The following is a 22,658-nucleotide window of genomic DNA, read 5'->3' as shown; positions in this document are numbered from 1 at the left end:
GAAGTAACCTCAGGCAGACCCAAGCTTAACCCTTTATTGACCATGGGCCCACCAGCGGGCCCATTTTACAGGTAAATTTGAAGGGCCGGTCAATAAAGGGTTTGAAGGGGCACCCTTGACCTGGACTGGAGATGAGGGGAAAGAGAACAGAAAAGGGAAGGCAGTGAGAAATGGGACGTAAATATGTTCTGTAGTTTGTCTATTACATGCTATGGGTCAGATTTACTAAAGCGCTGCCTCAGTGCAGAGTGGGTTTTGGCATAAAACAGTAGTGTCAGTGTTTGCAAAGACAGTGCAGTGATAATATTATGTGTACGAGGTGGCAACTAAGAGAATTTTGCAACTGACCCCCTTCCTTTCTCAGAATAGAAAATTTTTAAATCAAGCGCTCTGATAGATTTACTAACGTTTGCGACATGCAATTTACTGCTAATTGCTAATTGCTACTGCTAATTGCTAGCACTAATTGTGCTGATATTTAACACAGAAAATGAGCATGTCCTATTTTTTTCACTTGATTTTTAAATAAACTGTGTTTAATTCAATTCACTCTTATTTATATAGCGCCAACAATAACAACAATAAAGAAAATTGTGCTCTTTTTCACTAGGAAAAAAAACCCCACACAGACATATGAGCACTATTTGGCAATTGTGCTTACATGCTTTTTCAACCAATTTAGGGAACTTGGCCCTACAGTGAGTCTACAGCAACGCTTTCCGCTCCAAAAGGCCAAAGCACAGCAAGGCTTCAGACAAAAATCAGCATGTTATCATACTAACAGACTCACATATTTAGTTCTTCATCCATTTCCTGAATGCCTGCATAAAAACTTCAATCTCAGTCTTTTCAGTGATTTTTGCGTTTTTCTGTTCCTTCATGATTTATAAAGTTATAGATGCTAGTTTCAGCTGTCTCCTCATTCACAAGGCACAACAGCAGAATCACAGTCTCCAGCTATTGCACTGTATAGTAACTGAAGCCTGTGTATTATTGTTGTATTTTTGTAGGCTCTCTAATTTACATCACAAAATGCCTTGAGGCGACTCCTGTCGTATGAATTTAGTCTTTAATTTAAACTATCAAGTAAAAACCTAACATCATTATTATTATTACTATTATTTTAATTAATTAATTCGTTGATTTTTTTTTAAGGAAATTTCAATTCAAAGTGAGTTTGCTTTTTTCAGTACGAGGAAGAAGTAAAAGCAGTTGAGACTGAGCCTGGAGTTTTGGAGATATTCATCTTAAAATTCATAGTGACATGTTACGAATTTGGCCCCATGGATAGAAGTGTAGAAAAAAAATTTTCAGAGTGCGATGTGATCCTAGTGTTTGTGACAAGACACAGTCCTTTTTTTTAGCCGTGGAGTGGGCTTTGCATCTCTAGGCTTCTTCACAAGCTAAACTAGAAAAGAACAGAGCTGAATTTCTCTTTGCTGACACTCCCCTCGGGTTGCTGGTCGCGTTAAATGGGTGTAGAATAAAAGGTGGTCTGAGGACAGCGGCATCCTGAATACAAAACAAAGTATGAGCCTGTGTAACTTATAATAGCCTCTCAGTGATGACAGCTGCAAGAGAGCTTCCTAGCCACGGATTCAATTTTCTGCCATGGTCGTGTTGTAGTTAGTACCCTGGGTTTATTTGCGGGCATTGTATGGAGCTGCAGAAAAGATGTATTGCTGGACAAAAACGCAATAAGCATAAGCACATGGGCGTTATCAGTCTCACTGCATCTGTGTGTCCATGTTATAAATCTGTGTCTGACTCGTGTGGAGGCACAGCATGAAAATGACCTCTAAAAAGGCTGCACACCAGCCGCCTTTTGTTGCTCTGGAGTAACAACAGGAGAAACTGAAAGTAGTTTTTTATTATTCCTTCATTAAGTTCCAAGCACAGCAACAAGGCACACAAAAAGCTGTCTCTGTTTGGTTCTCTCAGTCATAGCTGCCATCATTAGGAGCTAGACAGAGATTGAGTGTAATTTAATCATTTTAGGCTATCGCTCAAAGACCCAGGAATAAGATAATCGCATTCTGGTCAACTGTCAAAACAAGATATGTTTAATTCAGATAAACATGCCTATGTGGTATGAAGTCGGTATTCACCGTATTAACACACATATCCAACAATATATGGGGGATGTTTTTATGTGTGTGTTATGTAAATAACACACACATAAATAACACCCCCTGTAATTTATTGTGGAGCTTACAGGGAATGGATGCTTCAGCATCTTGTTTACAGATGGCAGTCTGCCTGAGAATAGCAGTACTTAAATATTAAGATCCACACCAAGCCCTTTGCAACTGAGGATAAAAATAAATAAATAAATAAAGCTTAAATGTATAAATACAGCAAATACTTTTGGTGTTTGCTAAAGCCAGCTAAGCAAAAAGTCAGAGAAGTCCCCATAGTGGTGTGACAGTAGACGCTCCCAGCAGGGGTTCCGTTAGTTTCATGACATTTTAGAGAGGATTAGCAAAAAGACTGGGTAAATAAATATTTTAACCCATAAAGAAGTTGTAATAAACAATGTCACAATCCACGGCAAATGGGGAAAACAACATAATGAGGTCAAACCTATAATGACAATAAATTCAGTGTTGTTTCTCAGATTACGGCAAGCTGTCTAATGTTGTATGAAATCTGACAAAGCAATCTTCCACAAAAGCACGCTTAGCTTTACCATTTTTGAATGAAACTCTATAGTGGGTCTAAAAAATATATATATAAAACACCCAGCACGCCCCTGCGGGCGGTTTATCCTTCAAGCTCGGGTCCTCTACCAGAGGCCTGGGAGCTTGAGGGTCCTGCGCAGTATCTTAGCTGTTCCCAGGACTGCGCTCTTCTGGACAGAGATCTCCGATGTTATTCCCGGGATCTGCTGGAGCCACTCGCCTAGCTTGGGAGTCACCGCACCTAGTGCTCCGATTACCACGGGGACCACCATTACCTTCACCCTCCACATCCTCTCGAGCTCTTCTCTGAGCCCTTGGTATTTCTCCAGCTTCTCGTGTTCCTTCTTCCTGATATTGCTGTCATTCGGAACCGCTACATCGATCACTACGGCCGTCTTCTTCTGTTTGTCTACCACCACTATGTCCGGTTGGTTAGCCACCACCATTTTGTCCGTCTGTATCTGGAAGTCCCACAGGATCTTAGCTCGGTCATTCTCCACCACCCTTGGGGGCATCTCCCACTTTGACCTCGGGACTTCCAGGTTATACTCGGCACAGATGTTCCTGTACACTATGCCGGCCACTTGGTTATGGCGTTCCATGTATGCCTTGCCTGCTAGCATCTTGCACCCTGCTGTTATGTGCTGGATTGTCTCTGGGGCATCTTTACACAGCCTGCACCTGGGGTCTTGCCTGGTGTGATAGACCCCAGCCTCTATGGATCTTGTGCTCAGAGCTTGTTCTTGTGCTGCCATGATTAGTGCCTCTGTGCTGTCTTTCAGTCCAGCTTTGTCCAGCCACTGGTAGGATTTCTGGATATCAGCCACCTCCTCTATCTGCCGGTGGTACATACCGTGCAGGGGCCTGTCCTTCCATGATGGTTCCTCGTCTTCCTCCTCTTTCTTGGGTTTCTGCTGCCTGAGGTATTCACTGAGCACTCGGTCAGTTGGGGCCATCTTCCCAATGTATTCTTGGATGTTCGTTGTCTCATCCTGGACTGTGGTGCTGACACTCACCAGTCCCCGGCCCCCTTCCTTCCGCTTAGCGTACAGCCTCAGGGTGCTGGACTTGGGGTGAAACCCTCCATGCATGGTAAGGAGCTTTCTTGTCTTTATGTCAGTGGCTTCTATCTCCTCCTTTGGCCAGCCTATTACCCCAGCAGGGTACCTGATCACGGGCAGGGCGTACGTGTTGATGGCCCGGATCTTGTTCTTACCATTCAGCTGACTCCTCAGGACTTGCCTGACCCTCTGCAGTCATAGGCCTTCTTGTAATCAATCCAGGCAGTGCACAGGTTGGTCAGTCTGGTCTTGCAGTCTCGGCTGACTGTTCTGTCTACCAGTAGCTGGTGTTTTGCACCTCTGGTATTCTTGCCAATTCCTTTCTGTGTCCCACTCATGTATTGACCCATGTGCCTGTTCATCTTAGCCGATATGATGCCTGACAGGAGCTTCCATGTAGTACTGAGGCAGGTTATTGGTCGGTAGTTGGAGGGGACCGGTCCCTTCTTGGGGTCCTTGGGGATCAGGGGCGTCTGTATCCAGTAAGGGTCCTAAGGCTAGACCCCCTATGCTAAGCGAGCCTACCGCAGACATGAGCGAGACAGATAAATATGAAGGCATGCCGGCTCGGACGTCGCCCGGATCAACAAGGTCCGCGTCAGGTGTTGAGGAACCAGGGCACCCTGACGAAAAGTGGGCTACTGGAACAAGAAGGCATCGGTGGGCAAGAGATGAAAACAGGGCGTTGTTGGAATGCTACTACGCAAGTAACCCCGGCGGAAGGGGCTACATGAATAGGATGACGGACCTATGGATTCTTCGATACCCAACATCCACAATGACGGCGAAACAAATATATATATATATATATATATATATATATATATATATATATATATATATATATATATATATATATATTCACACACAGATCAAAATCTTGTTTCACAAACATCTCTTTAAAATTCCTCTAGAGGCAGAATCTAACTCTTACAGTTGACATTTTAAATCTAAAGTGTATATGTTGAGCTGGAAGAGTTCTGCAGGCACCTGCATACGTCTTTCACCACCATGCAAAACATTTATTCAATAGAAATAAATAAATAACTAAAGCATCCAGATTCTCTTTCCGTGCCATGTATTAGGGCACATGGTAATGCACAAAGGCCTATAAATCATGCCCACTGTATTCTAAGCCTATTTTCAGTGCTTTATTCATTTCTGATTGAATTTTCTGATTTCCCATGGGCCCCACCCTGACCGTTTCAGGTTAACCTATGAGTCACTACATTTTAAACATCTTGGAATGACCCTTGCCATCCAGAGGTTAACACCTGTGCTGCCTGTAACGGAAATGTTTCCGGTAATTGGATGAAAGGTATTTTATGCGCTCCAAAAGAATTGCAAGAAAACCAGTCATCCTCTGCTTTTGAGTCTGAATAAAAAGCTTTTTAGCTTTTAGTAACAACATAGTCTTTGTTACTATGTTGTCATTTTGATTCAGAAAGCTGCTAGCATAGCCCTAATGGGCTTTTGCCTATATAATTTAATAATAATACAAATCTCAATATGATAATTGTCTCCGAGCGAAGTCAATGCTTTATTTAATTATGATACAATTTTGAGATTTCCCATGGGCCCCCAGACTGTGGCGCTGTCAAAGGTATTAGTTGAGGAAATGTAGGCAGGTCAGCGACAAACTTTACTGGAATTTTCTGAAACAAACTAACGTGTGAAGAGACCCGAGGGCTGTGCAATTAGCCTGAATTAGTGTTAAATGGTACAGAAAATGGTGAGTGCTGGCACCAGATGATCCATCACAAACATGGACGGTGTAGAGCTGCATATATCACACTAGAGCAAACTCCAAGCCCGTGGATATCAAGTGCACTCTTGCTAACTTTTCTGCAGCCCAGAAGTGCCACGAGAAAATAATGTTCCACTGCGCTATTTTTTTTTTTCCATCCAGCGTTTGTGTCTATTGGTGCAGCCATAACCACAAAGGAAACCTGGCAAACCTTGCCCCCATCGATAAGCCACAGGTGGATCTGACTGTCATCGTGATTGCATTTTCCATCAAATTCATGTGTTGCTTGTGGTGTTTAAGACCGTTTTAGCCTTATTCTTTCAGCTGCAACCCTGGTGGGGTAAACGCTCTGGGGACTAAGTAAAGAACAAGTATTAATAAAAAACAATTCCAACTGGTTACTACACTTTGCAAATCTTCTGTAAAGGTCATCGAGTTGTCTACTAGGCTTTAGTTGTCTGCTTTAGGATTAGGTCGTCAAATGAAGGCCAATGAAATCGCCTGGAATTGTTTGCTGCCAGCAGAGAAAAACGAAGCATTGAATATTTGTGTTTGTCAGGAAAACTGAAAGGCTTTACATGATTTCTAAAAATCAGAGTCTCTATCGCTTCTCATCCACCAAGCTCCAAGGGATCATCTAGGAATGGTGATGCTGGACAATTAGAGATGCAGTTTAAATGACCCGTCTTTCACAGTATTTGGGACTCATTAAGTTACAGCCAAAATTGTAAAGTGTTTCCTGAGATTGCCTCGATGAAGAGTTGACTCACTTCATGGCACAGCCCTCAGTATAACACCGTAATATAGGAAACAAAACAGAGACAGAAACAGAGGCTGCGCAGTCAAACTGTCACTTAAGGACCCAAAAAATCACTTTAGTATGCAATTAATACCTGATAACCACACATTACAAATAGGTAGTGTAGATTTTAACACATCCCTGTGGCAACTCCACTGTTGGCAGTAGCAAAAAGGTACAGTAATAAGCAAACCTGAGTGACAGACCATGGCATAACATTTTTCCCCTGCGTTGCCTTGTCCTTTAAAAAACAAGACGGAAAAAAAAACAGGTGTCTTTTAATCTCAGGAGGCACGGGCCACGCTTATCAGACTTAACTCTTAATTGTACTCAGCTCATTGCAGTTAAGCGAAATGAAGCTGCACTTGGCTGAACTTTAAAGGACATCTGAGAAAGGCTGGTTGTCAGGGAATGGTTGTAGTCCTGTTTAATGAGATTATGGAGCAAGTTAAGTACTTCTTAGGAACCCAAAGAGCCGACTGATCAGACCAACCTGCAGATGTCTTGCAAATAGTTTTAGCATCAAGCCTTAGGATGCACTCAGTAGCTTGCACTTTTTAGGTTAAAATAAAGCAGGGTACTACATGCTAGAAATACCTTCCCGTTCACAGTTAGTGAATGTCTTGAAATAATTAAAGTGCAGACAGAAAGTGGGACTTAAAGGGGGGTAAAAAGCATACCTCCCTACAAGGACTTTCTTTACAAGAATACCTGCAGTCATCCAGTGGTTAAAGTATATCCCCTCTGGACAATATGCAATGAACCACATACATGCAGACATGTACAGTACAGACTGTTTGTGATTTGCTTTTCCAATGCAGACACACGTCCGCTTTAAACAGCTGGAGGTACCGGCAACCCACGATGCATTAAAATTCCCCTTTTAGCTCTGCGGTCTAAATATATCAGCGGTGATAGATTTCCCAGCAACAAAAAAACAGACATACATGAATAGTCTACAGTGACATATAAAGTAATGTGAAGAGAACAGACTTGCCTTTTCCCAGGTATGGGAGCCTTTCTCTGACAAATAACAGCGATGGCTCCATCCACACTCAAATCCAGAGTGATGTCCCACAGTAAAGAGTTACTGGGTGTTACTGTTCGAAAGGTCACACCTTTCCTTACTGTTGCTCTGTGAAAAGTCGAAAATGAAAAGGTCAAGAATGCAATAAATTTTTACATTACATTACATTTCTGGCTTTTTCTTTTTTTTATGAGTTTTGGAATTTTCTTGTGAAAAAAAATGTGTTAAATATAGTTCCCTCATGTACAGTAGATTTAAACTTCCACCTTAAAATTCATTTATAGGTGAATTTAATTAATGCTTTTAATCTTGTCTGGTTTCTCACGATAAATCCATTTCAGTAATAAGAAGGAAGCTGCATAAAGTTGATATTCAGGCCTGGGGACTAACCGAATAGATAGAGCATTAATTACATTAATTATATAGGAGGTAACTTTATTCCATTTTAAAATAAAGACCAGTATTGGTAACTCGCAGGGTTGTAGGCTCTCACACTTTTCAACATCTAGTTTTTGTCTCACACTGCCTCAACAATCTTATGACAAATAAGAAGAAGCCTCAACTCTGACTGGTGCAGTAATTTAATGTACAAACATTAATGGAAATACAGGCAAAAATAGAGATTTTAGGATTCATTCAAATTTGAAAGTCAATGACCAACGTGAACTCTCTTAGGTAAGGTTTCTGTACTTTCTTGAAGTAGTCTTCAGGAATAGTTCTCCAGCCTTCTTTAAGAACATTTAACATCTTTAAGAACACCTGTCTTTGGATGTTGGCTGCCTTTTTTCTCTGTTTAGATGATCCCAGACTTGTTGAGGTCTGGGGAGGCCAGTGCTTTTCGATCTAGGTATGCTTTTACCACAGTGGCAATGTGTTTGGTATCATTGCCAATCATTGCTTTCCAGATGGTATTGCATGGTGGATTAAAATCTGACAAGCCCCCAAACACCACTGGCTGAAATGCAGCCACGAACCATGACAGAGCCTCCACTCTCTTTTTCAGATGGCTGTAGATACTCACCGTTGCTCCTCTCTCCTGATGTCCTCCATATACACTGATGATGATTTAAAGCAGAATTTTACATCTGCATTTTCTTCCCATTTCCCTCCCTTAAAAAATGGCAATCTTTCCACTGAAACCATTTCCAATGATGCAGATTCATCATTGGGTTCAGTGAGGTATTTGCTGGATTTGTTCCCATTTTGGTCACTGGGCTTTTCAGATACTGTTTATCTGCTGTAGATAGTTTTTTTTAGGCCCACTACTTGTTCTTTTGTCCTCCACTTGTACAAAAATTTTTGTTTGGTAAACTATGTTCTCTTTCATAGATTCAGCTAAAGAAGACGGACAAATTATGCGTATTGTGACAGCCTGCTAGCTAAACACACACACACATATACACACACAAAACCAAGGGCTGTTGGGAAAATCGTAGTGAAAGTGAGTGAAAAAGCAGCCAAGACCTTCAGAAAGTTTGAATAACAAATATAAGCCGAGTGTTGAAATTACATCAGCTGGAGAGTATGTTTAGTTTGTTGCTTCAAGCTGTTTGTAGGACTCTTTCTCTCTTGTCTCAAGAAAACGATTTCTCCTGATATAACTTACTAGTTATAAAAATATTAATTACATTTATAACACATAATTGGAACAAGTTACCTCTCAACCCTGATATTGCATAAAACATCAATCAAAGGCAATATTTATTAGACTCTGTACATACAGTTAAAAGAAAATGTAAAGAAAATTGTAAGAGAGAGAAAATACAAAAACACAAACCTGTGATATATATATTTATCCTTATTTCAACCTGTAATTACCATCACCTCTGTGCAATTAAAGGTGCAAAGAAAACATTGTTCTTTCTATTTATATTCACGTGCTCTCATTATTCAAAATGTACTAATGGAGTATTAGTTTTCTTGGTGTCTAATTTGTAAATGGTGTGCATTATGCAGCCAAACAGACCTTCCCCGTGGGGCTTTCCCAGCATAAGCAGCTTGCAGTAGGTCAAATGTTAATGAGATACTCTTCTGGAAGAATTGTGGAGGCCAGGAGGGGCACACATGTAAATATGCCAGACTTGCTGAATATGCACGAACAAGACAGAGTATCCGAATGTTCAGGAAAAACATCCTCGTGTGATTCTTTGTTTTTCATCTGCATGCAAAGCTGTGTGGTTTATCTCTGAGATAAACACAACTGTTGAGCGCATTATGAGTCTCAGAGGAGGTGTAATTTTTGATAGGAGCAACAGCAATCTGAGCGCTTCTCTTTCTTTGGCTTTGCTGTTGTATTTCAAAAGCAGGCAAAAGAAGAGAGGACGTTACTCCCTTGTTATGCGCGGTGACAGGAGAGCAGCCTAAGCATGCATTATCTCTTAATTGAAAAGCGTTACTCGTGTGCACATTTTTTACATTTGTACAACAAATCTGAGCCACCCTTTGTAACAACATCTGCACAGCAAACATGTAATCTGGAAAGAAACATCTTTGGCAAAACCGCTTGAGACCTTTGCTTCAGATTACATGCAAAATGTAATCAGGAGAGAAGGTCTCAAGTGGCCACTGATTTTAGCGCATAAGTTTCTGCTGTGGAGCCGCATTTCCCTGTAATCACTCGCTGTCTTAATGGCTGGGATGTGAGACAGAAATATGGCCCTCATTCCTTTTCAGAATGAATAAATCTGGCTCCTGTTGCAGCAACAGTGACACTGTTAAAAACATAAAATGGACACAGAGCTTACGGGTTAAAGGTCGTAATTAAAAAGGACTGAACGGTATCATTTTCAACAGTTTAATCTTGCGCCGTCATGACCCTGAAGCAGCTGATTTCCATTCCAGCTGCTCAGTGCAGAAGCTCATTTGTCTGATTAATACAGGTTCCTACATGGAGCGGAGAGCTAAAGGGTGAAATCATCTAGTGGTGTAACTTGTGACAATTGCACACAGCTGAAAGCCACCTTTTTAGAAACAGGTTAATCACTTTAATATTTATTCTGTTATACACTGTTATAATATTCATTCCTTCAGTAGCATTCTGGGTAGCTGAATTCAGCATTCAGTTGAAGCTTCTATTATTGCCATCATTCCCAGTTTTACTACAGAGGTTGCTATGGCAAACGCAAGTCAGAAATGTAAGTCAACTTACAGACTGGAAACAAATTAAATCAGCTCTAGCTCTGAACACTTCTCATCACATAAAGCAAAAGGAAGAGTGAGATTCTGTTGCCGGTGTATGGCTTCTCTGGTGGTATATCAGGTGGCAGATGAGAGCGGAGCAAAGAGGAACCTGCAAGTCCCTGATTAGGATAAGGACTTGCAGGTAAGGATAAGGTAAGGAGATAACAAGAAGGAAGGTGCATCTAAGGTAATGATAATTATTTTTTGTCTTCACATTTCTTATCAAATGTAATCTTTGTAAAAAAAAATAACAATGCTCCCACCGAAAAGTTTATTTCAGTGTTTAACTTACACACATATATTGTATTTTTCGGACCATAAGGCGGACCAGATTATACGGCGGATTAAGCGAAACAAACATTAGCATTCATCCTCCAGCTTTACTGTTTATGTTATGCTAACATAGCTGTGTCGCTACTAGCCATCACATAGCACATCATTATATACCAGATAGCCCAACTTCAGTAACCCTACAAAAGTCACTGCTGTTTAGTTTTCTGTCTTTGTTTATGTTTGAAGTGATAGCAGAGCTGTACGTTTTAATTTTTCAGAAATTTCTCAGTCAGAACATGCTATATCATGTTTAAGTGGAAACTAGCGCGCTAACTACCTGCTAACTTCTAACCCCGTTAAATTATATAAATTCCGTTTTCATGGATGCCTGGATGTTAAACTTAATTGTTACACCTGGTAAAGCAGCAACGCTGATCATTTTATTAAAGATGAAAGAATTTAGACAGTTTTTAACTCTCAGTGATACCGCAGTGTTGATTGCCGTAGCTGTAATGCTCCGACAATCCATCAAGTGGTGCGGCATCGTAGCTTACCAAAGTCGTACTAAAACATTTTTTGATAGATTTTTGAGCGCCGTGTACCACATAAAATCGGTTCGAGGTCCTCAAGTACAACCAGAATTCATACATAAGGCTCACCGGATTATAAGCTGCACTGTCGAGTTTTGATAAAATTAAATGATTTTAAGTGCGCCTTATAGTCCAAAAAATAGGGTACCTTATAAGAAAAGGTTGTTATAGTTATAGCAGTTATTCTTCTTTTAAGGGCATTAAAATTCAAAGCATGAAACACAATCTACACGCATTGCATCAAACTACCACATGCAATATGGAACGGAAATCTGCAGTATGATTTCTTTTTCTATTTTCAGTATCGCACTGCATATCTCAGCTTTGGTTGAACATTATATTTACTTCTTTTCTTTTATCTTTCCTTTCAACAGTGCTTACTTAGATTGTGAAGTTTACTTTCAGTGGGCCAAAACTTTAATCCACCGTGAGTGAGGTAAGCAGGATTGCATGTTCGGTGTATTAATGAGAGCACCTTGGAGGGCTGTTAATCTAGTAATGGCCTCTGAATAACGTGCGCGCCGATGAAACACCTCTGTGTATTGAGCTGAGTGGAGCAGGGTTTAACTAATAAAAAGTGACAGTAACAAGAAGACTTATCTAAAGCCCCTTTTTTTCTGTCTCTCAGCTCCCTTGCATTAAAAAAAAGAATCCCTTGTGACTCGAGGAGGCGTATTTCTTCTGAACATGAACATGAACCAGTGTCCATAGCTTCAGTTAGCAGGGCCTGAGGAGGCAGCGGGCAGGGAGAGGCACTGAGGCAGAGAAGATGGATGGCTGTGGAGACTGAAGCTGACACTGTGTGAGAAAAGCAGCTCTCAGGTGCTGCACCTGCCATCCATCTCACTTCTGACCAGGCAAGGCATGAGTGGCACTGTTGTTTCACCTTTTGCATACTCTTCATCCACTTAAGGGGCGCGTGCACGCACTTAAAAACACTAACGCACAAGACAATGCCCACAAGAGAACCGGCCCCAATAGTAGACATCTACACTTTCAAATACACTCAAAGCGAGCCTCGATTGCCCTCGGCCTTCATTAGCCCTCTCCTTTTCCTTATTTACTGTTTGTAATGCAGTGTTCTTTAGACTTATATTGATTGATCACAGACACATGGCCAACAGAGCAACAATCAAAACAGCGCACATGCAACGCAAAGAGCACAGAGGCTGAGTTTGATCAAAGACCTAGAAGATATCCTCCAGCTCACCCAGATGCATTCCATCATCAAGGCTGCTATCGAGATGCTACATAGGGACCCCTTTGGTTTTCTTTCTTTCTCTCCCCCTCTCTCTCTCATTCATTCCCCCTGTCCTATTTATTAAAAAAAAAAAAAAAAAAAAAAAAAAAAAATGACAAAGGATGAACTGAAGCTCTGCCATCACGTAATGTCGCATACTGCTGTTTCTGATGTCATTTAGAAAAAAGAAAAAAAAAGAGATGCTACATAGGGTTTGTAATTACTTTGCTGATATAATTTGTGTTCCCATCTTTAGCTTTGTGAGTGCATCACTGCGGGGCCACAGCACCACAGTGAACCCCAGTGCAATCGGAAACAGATGCAATCGTTAATTATGCAGGCAAATGTCCACCGTTTAGCCAGTCTGATGGCCAGCCATCGGCAACGTGCTTATCGTACTTATGGAGCAGTTTAGGGAGTTGGGGAGATGTTCATGCCAACACTCCTGCCAGATGGCAGGCACCGCAGCACTAAAATGGATGTAAAAGCCCTATTTGTCACCGAGTTGAATGATTAGACCCGTGGTTGAAAAGCTCACTGACGCGGTGTCCTGTTGATACAGAAACTCACTGTTAATTTATTGCCTCAATGCTACTTTTAAATAAAGCCATTAGAATGGGGGAGCTGGGGGTACTACTGAGTCTGATTACTGAATTTAAATAGATGTTGAGACGAAAACGGAAAAATACACTCATACTTGCTCATACTTCATTCCACTCAACTGGGTAAAAGGATAATCTAATTGCCCTTCCTGTGGGTAGCGCAATGATGGTAGTACAACACTTTATCTGTGACCTTTACAAAAGCCTCACTGAGAGTGACAGGTTCGTTTTTGCCGTGACGGACGGACAGGTGTGGCTTGTCTTTTCTCAATCAACCTCGAATTTGTATTTCCCTTGACTGGAGCTATAGCCATCAAACACAGGTTTATCATGCTGATGAGAGAGTATTAAGTAAAGCTTAATGGAACATTCAGACAGTGATAAAGCACACAGACAGCTGTTGAGGACTGGATGCACAGCGCTTCTTAATGTGCTGATAAGCTGGCTGAGGGCTGCACTGTGGAACTGAGTATGGAACTTAAAGATACAGTCAATATTTTTAAGTTAATGGTCTAAAAAAACATGGATGTAGTCACCAACACATACAGAAGGGACTTCATTTTCCTTTCTAACGATGTTGCCAGAGAACAGAAGAGTAGGAGAAGAAAGGAAAGAAGTGAGGCAGCATTAATGCTTTCCTTTTGGTTCATTTGTGTATGATTGGGTAAATGAATTAAAGCAGAAATGATTAAAAGTGACACAATAAAAAGAGGAAGCAGGGATTGGTTTTTGGCTCCGTTGCCTAAGCTAAAAAAACCCAAAACAAACAGGAAACCAAATAATGAAATTAAGTACATGGTCTAATCTTAAAAAGCAACAACAACAAACAAATGTGAAACTATTTCATAATACTTCTGGAAATCCAGCGACAGCTGAAATATTTGATAAACCACCTTCAGACTCAAGTTTGCATGTTTCCTTTTGCAAAAGAGCCGAGTACCTGAGAGAAATGTTGCTTCCTGACAAGGAGGACAAGTGCACCCATGCACAGCTGTCAGCTCAGATAATATGGTCCTTTTCCAGCATTCACAATTGAATTAAAAAAGGGGAATTAATAATCCATGACTGTCTGCTCACCCACTCACCTTCAGTGAAGCACGCATGAGCAAGTCGAGGCGGAAGTCACTTCTAAAGTGTTTGAGGTATTGATTTGATTCTGTGAGTGCAGACTGTCCAGGAACCGGCACTTCTGCACTTCGGTGCTGCCTTTAAGGCCGGTTCTTAAGTCAGGACACCTTCCACAGATTTACGACACTCTCAAACAAAGTCAATTAATAAGTGAGTCTTGTATGGAAAATGCATTTGACGCCTCCTGTCAGACAATAATTCACTGACTTGGAATAAAGCTGATAGTGTCTTGAATAACAATTTGTAAAACCTGCCTCTAATCGGGTCAACGTAAATCTCTGCTTGTCTGCGCTGACAGCCAACCTCGACAAATGTAGCTTTGCCGCCGCGTGCTTCTGTTTGATCTTCGCCTGGATGATGATAACAAAAGGCTGCAGATGACCGTGAAAGCCATCAATGAAACGGTGAGTGCGGGTTGGAAGCATTTAATTTAAATCCAGTTTTGAGGTGCCAATCTCGCCGCGTTGCATCATTTCACCTGTAAAAGGGAAGTAACAGACTGATGTCTTGAGAGACAGCCGTGATATTAGGCTAAGGATAATTAGTCAGCTGGTTGAGGCATTGGTTCTTGGGAAATATGGAAGGCTGTTTTTTGAAACATGTCTGTATAAATTTAGCCTTCATTACCAAGTATGTCAGAGGTCTCCAGAGGAATTACAGTCTTTTTAAGATGGTTCTACAAGTGCTCTCATCTCTATTCAAAAGCATTCTGCATGCTACTAATCTCCGCGATCTGCATACACTCTACAGCACTGTGCACTGATCCTGAGCATACCCTTTAAATAAAGGAAATAATGAGGTATATGGCACACATATTATTTGCTCCGTGTTAACCTTGATGACTCCTGCTGTTAAAACTGCTCTTAATGTCTTCAGGCTTTGCTGCTCAAATAATCCATCCCGTTTCCAGGAAAGATGGTTAACAGCTATGATATTTCCACGCAAATGTCATAATCCATACTAAATCTCATTTCGTTCAATATTCGCTTATATTTGATGGCAAAGGATTTGGGTAAGAATTAGGGAAGATGACTAATACTATTAGTGAGGGGTTCCCCATTCTGAGGTTTTGCTGACCAGATGATTTCAACTTTGCTGAAATAACAGGCCCATGTAAATCGGGGACAGAGTTTCTCTTATAATACTGCAAGCATGTGGTCAGCCGTGACATTGCTGACCACTGCAAATTTCAGGGAGGCAAAAAATTCCATTTTACCTGAGAGTGAAGTTAGTCAGCTGAGCAGAGCTGGCCATGAGTATGTAGAAGGTGGCGATGTCAGTCTTCTTTAGAGGTTTGGAGGATGTCCGTATGACGATGGCATTGCCGAGCTTGAGGCGCGAAAGCGTTGCCATCCCCTTAGGCACCTGCAGAAGACGCACACTTCCAATCCTCTGCATAGGAGTGACAGGAATAAACTCTGCCTGCTGCTGTGAACCCCCCCACCGACTTCCATCCACAGAGTTGCACTTCCCTCTGACTTTTGGCTGAGCCTGGTAGTACAGCTCCACAGGGTTCCCAGCAGATGGATCCTGCCTCTCTCTACTGGTGCCCTCTGACCCTGGAGCAAACCAGCCAGGTGTAGGAACCAGCTCGGCCATGCAGGTCCCCCTCTCACCTCCTATGGCACAGGAACCCCTCACCTCCTGGGTTTGCCAGAACGCATACACGGTCACACATGGTAGCTCATCCAGAGCGCCTTCCCCTCTGTTCCAATCCCTGCCTGCAACATAGAAGAGCACCCTGACTTTGGGCTTGGAGGAGAAAACCCGAGGCGTCAGGACAAAGGCCTGGATTTTCCAGTTAAAGGTAAAGACCTCTGGTGCATTGAAGAGCTTCACAGACTGGACCATATCTAGAGGCACGGGTTTCTCTGCGGACATGGTGCGATAGCTGGCGTTGACCACCGGCTGGCGGCTGGCTCGTAAAATAACAAAGGGCTGGATGTGGCTCTGCATGCTGGAGTTCCTCATGAAGTCCTGCCCTACCTCTTTTAGGAAGAGGTAGTCGGCATCCTTAACTTCGTAGCTGACCGGCAAGAAGACAGGGAAAGGCACTGGGCTCTTGTTGTCGGTCAGTTCTTTACTGCTCAAATCTGAAAGAGGAAAATTGAAAATTACACTACTGTTGCAGGACAAAACGTTTATGCTACTTCTGAATAAATCTTCAAAACTGAAGGATTTCACTTTTTTGTCACATTTGAAGACAGGTAGTGTCCCCGAACCACACGAATATCAAAGTCATACAAGGCCAACTGATCAACTGAGTGGGACTTTAAAATATTAGACTAAAAGGCCTCTGGCCTTAATCTTAAAAGTCCTATAGCACAGATGGAGCAGATGTTAAACTCTTTGGCTTTGTCACCAAATTATTGGAATTGTAAAAGGTTACGAACTGTATTTGTTTTATGAAAAAAAGACAACATTCCCAGTGTCCTGGTGTCACATCAGATTGCTTTGATGTGGCCTTAAAATACATTAACAGAGAAAATCTGAAATAAAACATGAAGTCAGGATGAGACCAAATAAAAGATGGTGCTTTCCCCAAAAGTCAGATCAGCCCGTTACTAGCCGAGTTGTAACAATCCAACATCGATTTGTTGACTAAAGCCTTTTTCTCTGCACAGTATGTAATTGTTTCCAGGTAGTTAATCCTGGTAGTAAATAGGTTTCTATGGAAATAATTTTTCGAAATGCTCTTTAAAAAATGTCGCCTGCCGTGTTGTCATGTTCAAAAGTGTCTCTGTTTTCCCTCCATAGCATGAGAAGGTACAATCTGATACATCTGGCACAAAGTGGAAATAAGCCATCAAACACTGGGATTAAAATGGCTTTTCAGATTGTCTCTAGGCAGGGGGAATAAGTAGTGACAAACAGGGCTGTGCATCATTATATCAAATGAAAGAAAGTAGATTTGATGTAAAAGACCAGCATGCACCTGAAAACATGGTTACTGGTTAAGGTACGCATTTGTACACCAGCTGGTCTGTGTCGGTGTGTTTTGTACAGTGATAACAGGAGAGTTACAGGAGTACTGTAAATACTAATCCCAAGTGTAAAGAATGACCTTTTTGCAATCGCTGTGACAAATCAATCGAACAGCATAAATGTCCCCTGATCTGATTTCATGGTGAGTGTTTACCGCGCTGGAAATCAGCAGAGGTCACTCATGCGTCATGTGTCCTCATTAAGTGTCCATTTTGACAGAATTATGAAGATTATAGCTGCTGACCCGGGTGTGCACTTTTGATCTGGTGGCTAATTGCCCTACTTGGTGAATCATGAACGCATAAAAACAGAAACACTCATGTTTACTATAACAACCTGGATGAGGCTGTTGTGAACATGGCAGCAAACCCAAACTCAGTGTCTTAAAAAAAAGATCAGATCTACAACTACTGACTTATGTATATTCATGAGAGAGTGAATGCCGCATTGAATGCTATCTGCCATTGAATTATTGATCAGTATTTATCAAATGAAAAAGGTTTGAAGTTTTTCTGTGTCAAATTTGTTCCGCGTGTCCCTCATGGCTGCCGGCTCTTGATGGGTCCGTCTATCACGACCGCTTCTGCTTTTCATCCTCCCTCATTGAGCCTGTCGAGCTGGCCTGACACTTCGCACGGCAGCGACTGTACTGCACATGTCACTATCATGTCAGCCCAGCAGCCCTCAGAGGACGACAACAGCGTTTATTTCCTCCCCTTCCACACACAGACAATAGTGTCAGTCATGTTCACTGAGTGGGTGACACACTGCATGAGGCAGAATCTGGACCTAGAATCTAGGCTATCCTGGCTTAGCCTTCCAGTGGGCACTGACAGATGTGCTATTTAATACCAGAGCTGGCAGCACCTCCAGTTGGAGTGAATATAAACTGGCTCGCTGTGTTCCAGGCGGGAGCATTCATCGCCGCTGTAAAGTACGCCACATGCAAGCTCACATCTTTATGTTTGAGTTTAATGTACACTTCTTGTTATTTCACATCTTTTTTTTCTTGATAGTAGACTCCAGAAGCTGTTTTGCTTACTGGCTAGAAGGTTCGTCCTTCTGCTTTGCCAATATTTAAGATATTTATCAAGTAGCCAGTGCAAGCAAAACTTCTCCGATGATGAGAGTCCAGCCCTGAACACGAGAGCAAATCTGGCACACCAGCTGTTCCAGCCTCTCAAATCACTCACTTTGAAGACACTGAGCTTCCCGTCCTCCTTGGCTGAATCAGGGAGCGCACGTGTTACCATGCAGATGTTCATGCCACCAAAAACTGTTGTAAAAACTGCAGCAGGGAACATATTCAGTGGCTTCCACCTTAGTGGTGTACAGTATGTAGGTTAAGTGCTTTCTGTGTGCGGGGGAAGAAAAAAAAGCTAATTTTTTGTGCCAACGTTTTGTTGATAATCAAATCTTTGTTCATCCCTCTCTGTGTCCAAATGAAAATGCTCCCTGCATGAAATTAGATTTACAAGCACTACCACTGAATGTTAGCAGAAAATTTACTTCAGGTAGGATTTCTTACTGAAATGAAAATGAGACGATACAAAAACGGAGCTTTCTGTGTGTCATACCGCTTTCTTTCTTTCTTTCTTTCTTTCTTTCTTTCTTTCTTTCTTTCTTTCTTTCTTTCTTTCTTTCTTTCTTTCTTTTATTTGAATCATTTGTTCAAAGATACCTAATAAGAGCTTTACTGCTATGCATCAATATGGACATGTTCACTTCTTGCAGTACTTTAACCTAAGAAGTTGGTTTGCTCTGTTGTGCGTGTAAGAAACAACAGTCTGCTTATTTAACAGCTTCGAGACTTCATTTATCGAAGAGATGTTGATTTCAAAATAATGTTTCCCCATCGCCAGCTTTAATAAAAACACTTGTGTCTAATGAGCTGCATTTTGCCCTGCAGTTTGTCTCGTGGCTTTGTATTAAAGGTTTTTCATTTGCACATCAGCTAACTGATTTTCAGTGTGCTTGTCTTTTAGCGCTATTTCTTCACTTGTAATCAATCTTTGTATTATTCTAATAAAATGCAAAAAGCCCTAGCATCCATTGTGAATTCTAATGCGCACTAATGGCTTGTACCATATGTGCAAAACAGCTTGCAGAAGTGAGTCGATTCCCAGTAGCATCATGGAAGACAAACGGATGTCTGCGCTGGAATTAGTAATTGAGAGAATGAAAGATGTGTTCATTTGTGGCTCAAAAGTTTCTCTTTCACGCTGCCGTGAAAGGTTTCTTTCCCCTTTTTTCATTTTTTTATCAGATATTGCATATACAGAAATGTGCTGTTTATAAATAGAAAGTGTTGGCAGTGGATCAGATGCTAACCGCACTAATTATGCACCTGCATTTTCTTAATCTAATGTTAGCACTGTGACTGTTTATCCTCTGACTGGCTAACCTCTCCAATGCATCTAAGTTTAATAGAACATTATAGGTTCTCATTAGGATCTGACAGGGACACTTAGGAGTCCACTTGGGAGATAAACAGCAGCGTGCAACAGAGGGAAGAAAAGCTGTTAGTACATCCATGAATTTTTTAAAAAGTTGTGCAAAGTTAAAGTACCTTTCAGCAAAGAAGTTAATCAACAAAGCACAAATAGAAAGTGGGAAAAAGGGCAAAAGTTTGGTCCAGCAAGAGGTGGAAGACGTGCAGGAGCACAAGCACTGCAATGTGGTGTCTGCTGGAGCAGGGTGCTAACAGGGTGCTAATGAAATGCAAATTTACAAAGATCGAAGTTTGCTTACATCTGCCCATAACCCTTTAGGGCGTTAGAGTGTGTATTCAGTTTAAACAAAACTAGAATTGAAAAGAAATCATGTTTAAAACCTTTCATGGGTAGTTTCTAATTAACAATAAAGATTGGATTGCAAACATTGAAACTGTAATCTAATAACCGCAAAGCTACAAAACCAAGCATGGTTGTACACACTTTTAAGTAGAAAAGTTACCAGCCTGCATAGTCCAGTTAAAGCATCATACCCTCATTTTAAATGCATTATGAGGGGCTTTATGATGTGCGAAAATACTCCAATAAATGCACTAGTGATCATATGGCATGTAATGCTCTGACTTGCTGTTGGAAAGACGGGAGAAAATAAAGAAGAAGAGGGAGGGGGAAGAGAGAGAGAGCAAGAGAGAGAGATCTAGGGAGGCTTAAGCTTATGCAGTGATTGGTAGGGATTGCAATGTCCAATGAGACTCTTAAAGCGGCTTTAAAAATCTGTTTTATCACAATTTCTCAATTTTTATCGTTTTATCCCCACAAATCAGCCTGCCTTCATTCCCTGGAAATGGTCATCTAAGGCAGTTATAGGCTTTACACAAATGCCTTTGAGATGTGCTTTTCTTCTTCATTATCAAGTTGGAAATCTAGATTGCCTGCTTCTTGTTTGCCTCACTGTACATGAAAATTGGGTCCCCCAATTTTTTTTTTTAGCAGAAAGCCAAAAGAGAAAGTAATACTTCCACCATGACAAGAAAGGCACTGAGCATTAAAGCACTGCTCACGTTGTAATATAAACCCATCAAGTTCTTTACCCCTCACTGATTTAATCCTAAATGTTTAATAGGCTATTTTACTCACTGCTGTGACACTCTCTCCTGCAAGTAAGACACATGTGCTCGTGTTACCCTCACTGGATCGCTGTATCACAGTGGAATAAGATGTAAGTCACAAATGAGGACATTTATGTATTATTTATGTTTTTAGAAGATGCGTTAATCTTTAACGGCATTGCTGAGAATAGGCCCACCTCCATTCAGTAATATGTACACATGATGGAGAGTTCAGTCTAATAATTTGTTTTCAGCTGTTTAAGTGAAAGCCAATCTTTATGTTAATTCATTGCACTTTGACATGCGCTAATCTTGAACTCATTTTTCACCTTTCTTCTTTTTTTAAATTTAAAAACAAGCAAACTAACCACTTTGTTTTCACCTACCTTGTGTAATGACTGCTGTAATTGTTGCAAAGACTATCTGTAAGATCCTCCAGCTCTGCCAGTGCGTGCTCATTTTGGCACCCGGCTCTGCACGCTATTCCAGGCAAGTTCCCTGCGTCCGTGCGGTTGGGTTTTGCTTCAGTAGGTTAAGAAGAGGGTCCTTTCATCCATTCCTGCAGTTCGGACGCTTTCCATAATCACACCTGTGCGAGTATAAGTGGTAGTGTAATCCGTATTGCTGGAAAGATGGAAAGCGCATCGAGGTCTGTTCAAGTCCCGGCTGTGCGTAAAAGTTGTGCGTAACGATCCTTGCGGGACTCTTAGTGTCCGATCACAAGACGTGAGGCTCTTGAGGTGAAACCGTGTGACTGAGAAAGCTACGTTTGGATCATTAATGCCGTTCTAAACGAATTATCTCGACAAGTTGCTCAGATTGAGCCGGTCTCCCAGTCTGCCGTCGCGGTTGGGACTCTGCGGTGTTAAACGGTTGAAAGCAGATCACTGACTGTCTTGTGCGCAATCCTCAGGGTACTAAACTCATCATCTGTCACTGTTCACTCGCTCAGGAAGCCACGTCCAGTACGCAGCGAGTAGGATTAACCCTGCCTTGCGTTTGATTGTAATGTCAGAAATGATCATAGGTGCCGGATTTCTGATCACTTAATCTGCTTCAGTCCATGATGACCCACGCTCAACATTCAGTAAAGCTACTATAGTCTGTTTGTGTTTTGGAAGCTAACTGTCCAGATCTCATTAGTGAAAATAACAAACACAAGGGATAAATGGGAATTCACGTGGACCAGTATTTGATTTGAATTCGGTTTTTTCTTTTCTTTAATAATTGGATGGAAGTGATTATTTATATTTGTGTTTTTTTCTTAAATTAAATATTCATTGTTAATTATTATAAAATATAAATGCTGAAGTAGAAAAGTAACCTTGGCCTCAATCGCGATTTAAAAAAAAATATATATCCACAGCGCAATTTCACTCAATTGTCTGCTTTGTGTTACAAACGTACTGAAATCAGCAAACTTGTTTCTTCTTTACTCTCCAAATCAAGGATGATTTTCTATACAGTGTCTGCAGGCATCGCAACCTTTTCAGACATCGGCTGGTTGAGTGCAGGTTACAATCAGTTTAAACTCTGCCAGGATGTAGCCGGCTCATTAGGACCTGACATCATCACACTTATGTCATTATTATTGTTCTTTTAAAGTGTAGAGAAGAAAGTTCTCTGATTCTCAGTGTGAAACTTGGAAACTTTCACTGCTTTTTAAAAAAAAATATTGTCCATAAAGAGCATAATAAATTCCAATAGTCATCAACCTCATCAGGTGGATTTTTAGTGCCCTCTTATGGTAAAGATGAGCTTCTCTGTAAGTAATCAAAGGTGA

The 22,658-nt window shown here is 41.3% G+C and overlaps 1 protein-coding gene across 1 annotated transcript in view; it reads right to left on the bottom strand.

The window, feature by feature from the left end:
* LOC101475208 (transmembrane protein 132D) overlaps positions 1 to 21,812 on the bottom strand; it is a 31,173-nt gene extending 9,361 nt beyond the window's left edge. Inside the window, exons 1-3 of the mRNA XM_004544141.4 lie at positions 21,262 to 21,812; positions 15,545 to 16,421; positions 7,286 to 7,423 (exon numbers count right to left, since the gene is read on the bottom strand). Of these exons, the coding sequence (XP_004544198.2) occupies positions 7,286 to 7,423; positions 15,545 to 16,421; positions 21,262 to 21,334 (1,088 nt within the window). The 5' untranslated portion in view covers positions 21,335 to 21,812. The remainder of the gene's footprint in view (positions 1 to 7,285; positions 7,424 to 15,544; positions 16,422 to 21,261) is intronic.
* Between the last annotated feature and the right edge of the window lie 846 nt (positions 21,813 to 22,658).

The sequence above is a fragment of the Maylandia zebra genome, linkage group LG12 (genome assembly GCF_041146795.1).
Source record: "Maylandia zebra isolate NMK-2024a linkage group LG12, Mzebra_GT3a, whole genome shotgun sequence".
Lineage (NCBI taxonomy): Eukaryota > Metazoa > Chordata > Actinopteri > Cichliformes > Cichlidae > Maylandia > Maylandia zebra.
Note: the sequence above shows the minus strand (reverse complement) of the source record. Positions and strands in the feature narration are given on the sequence as shown.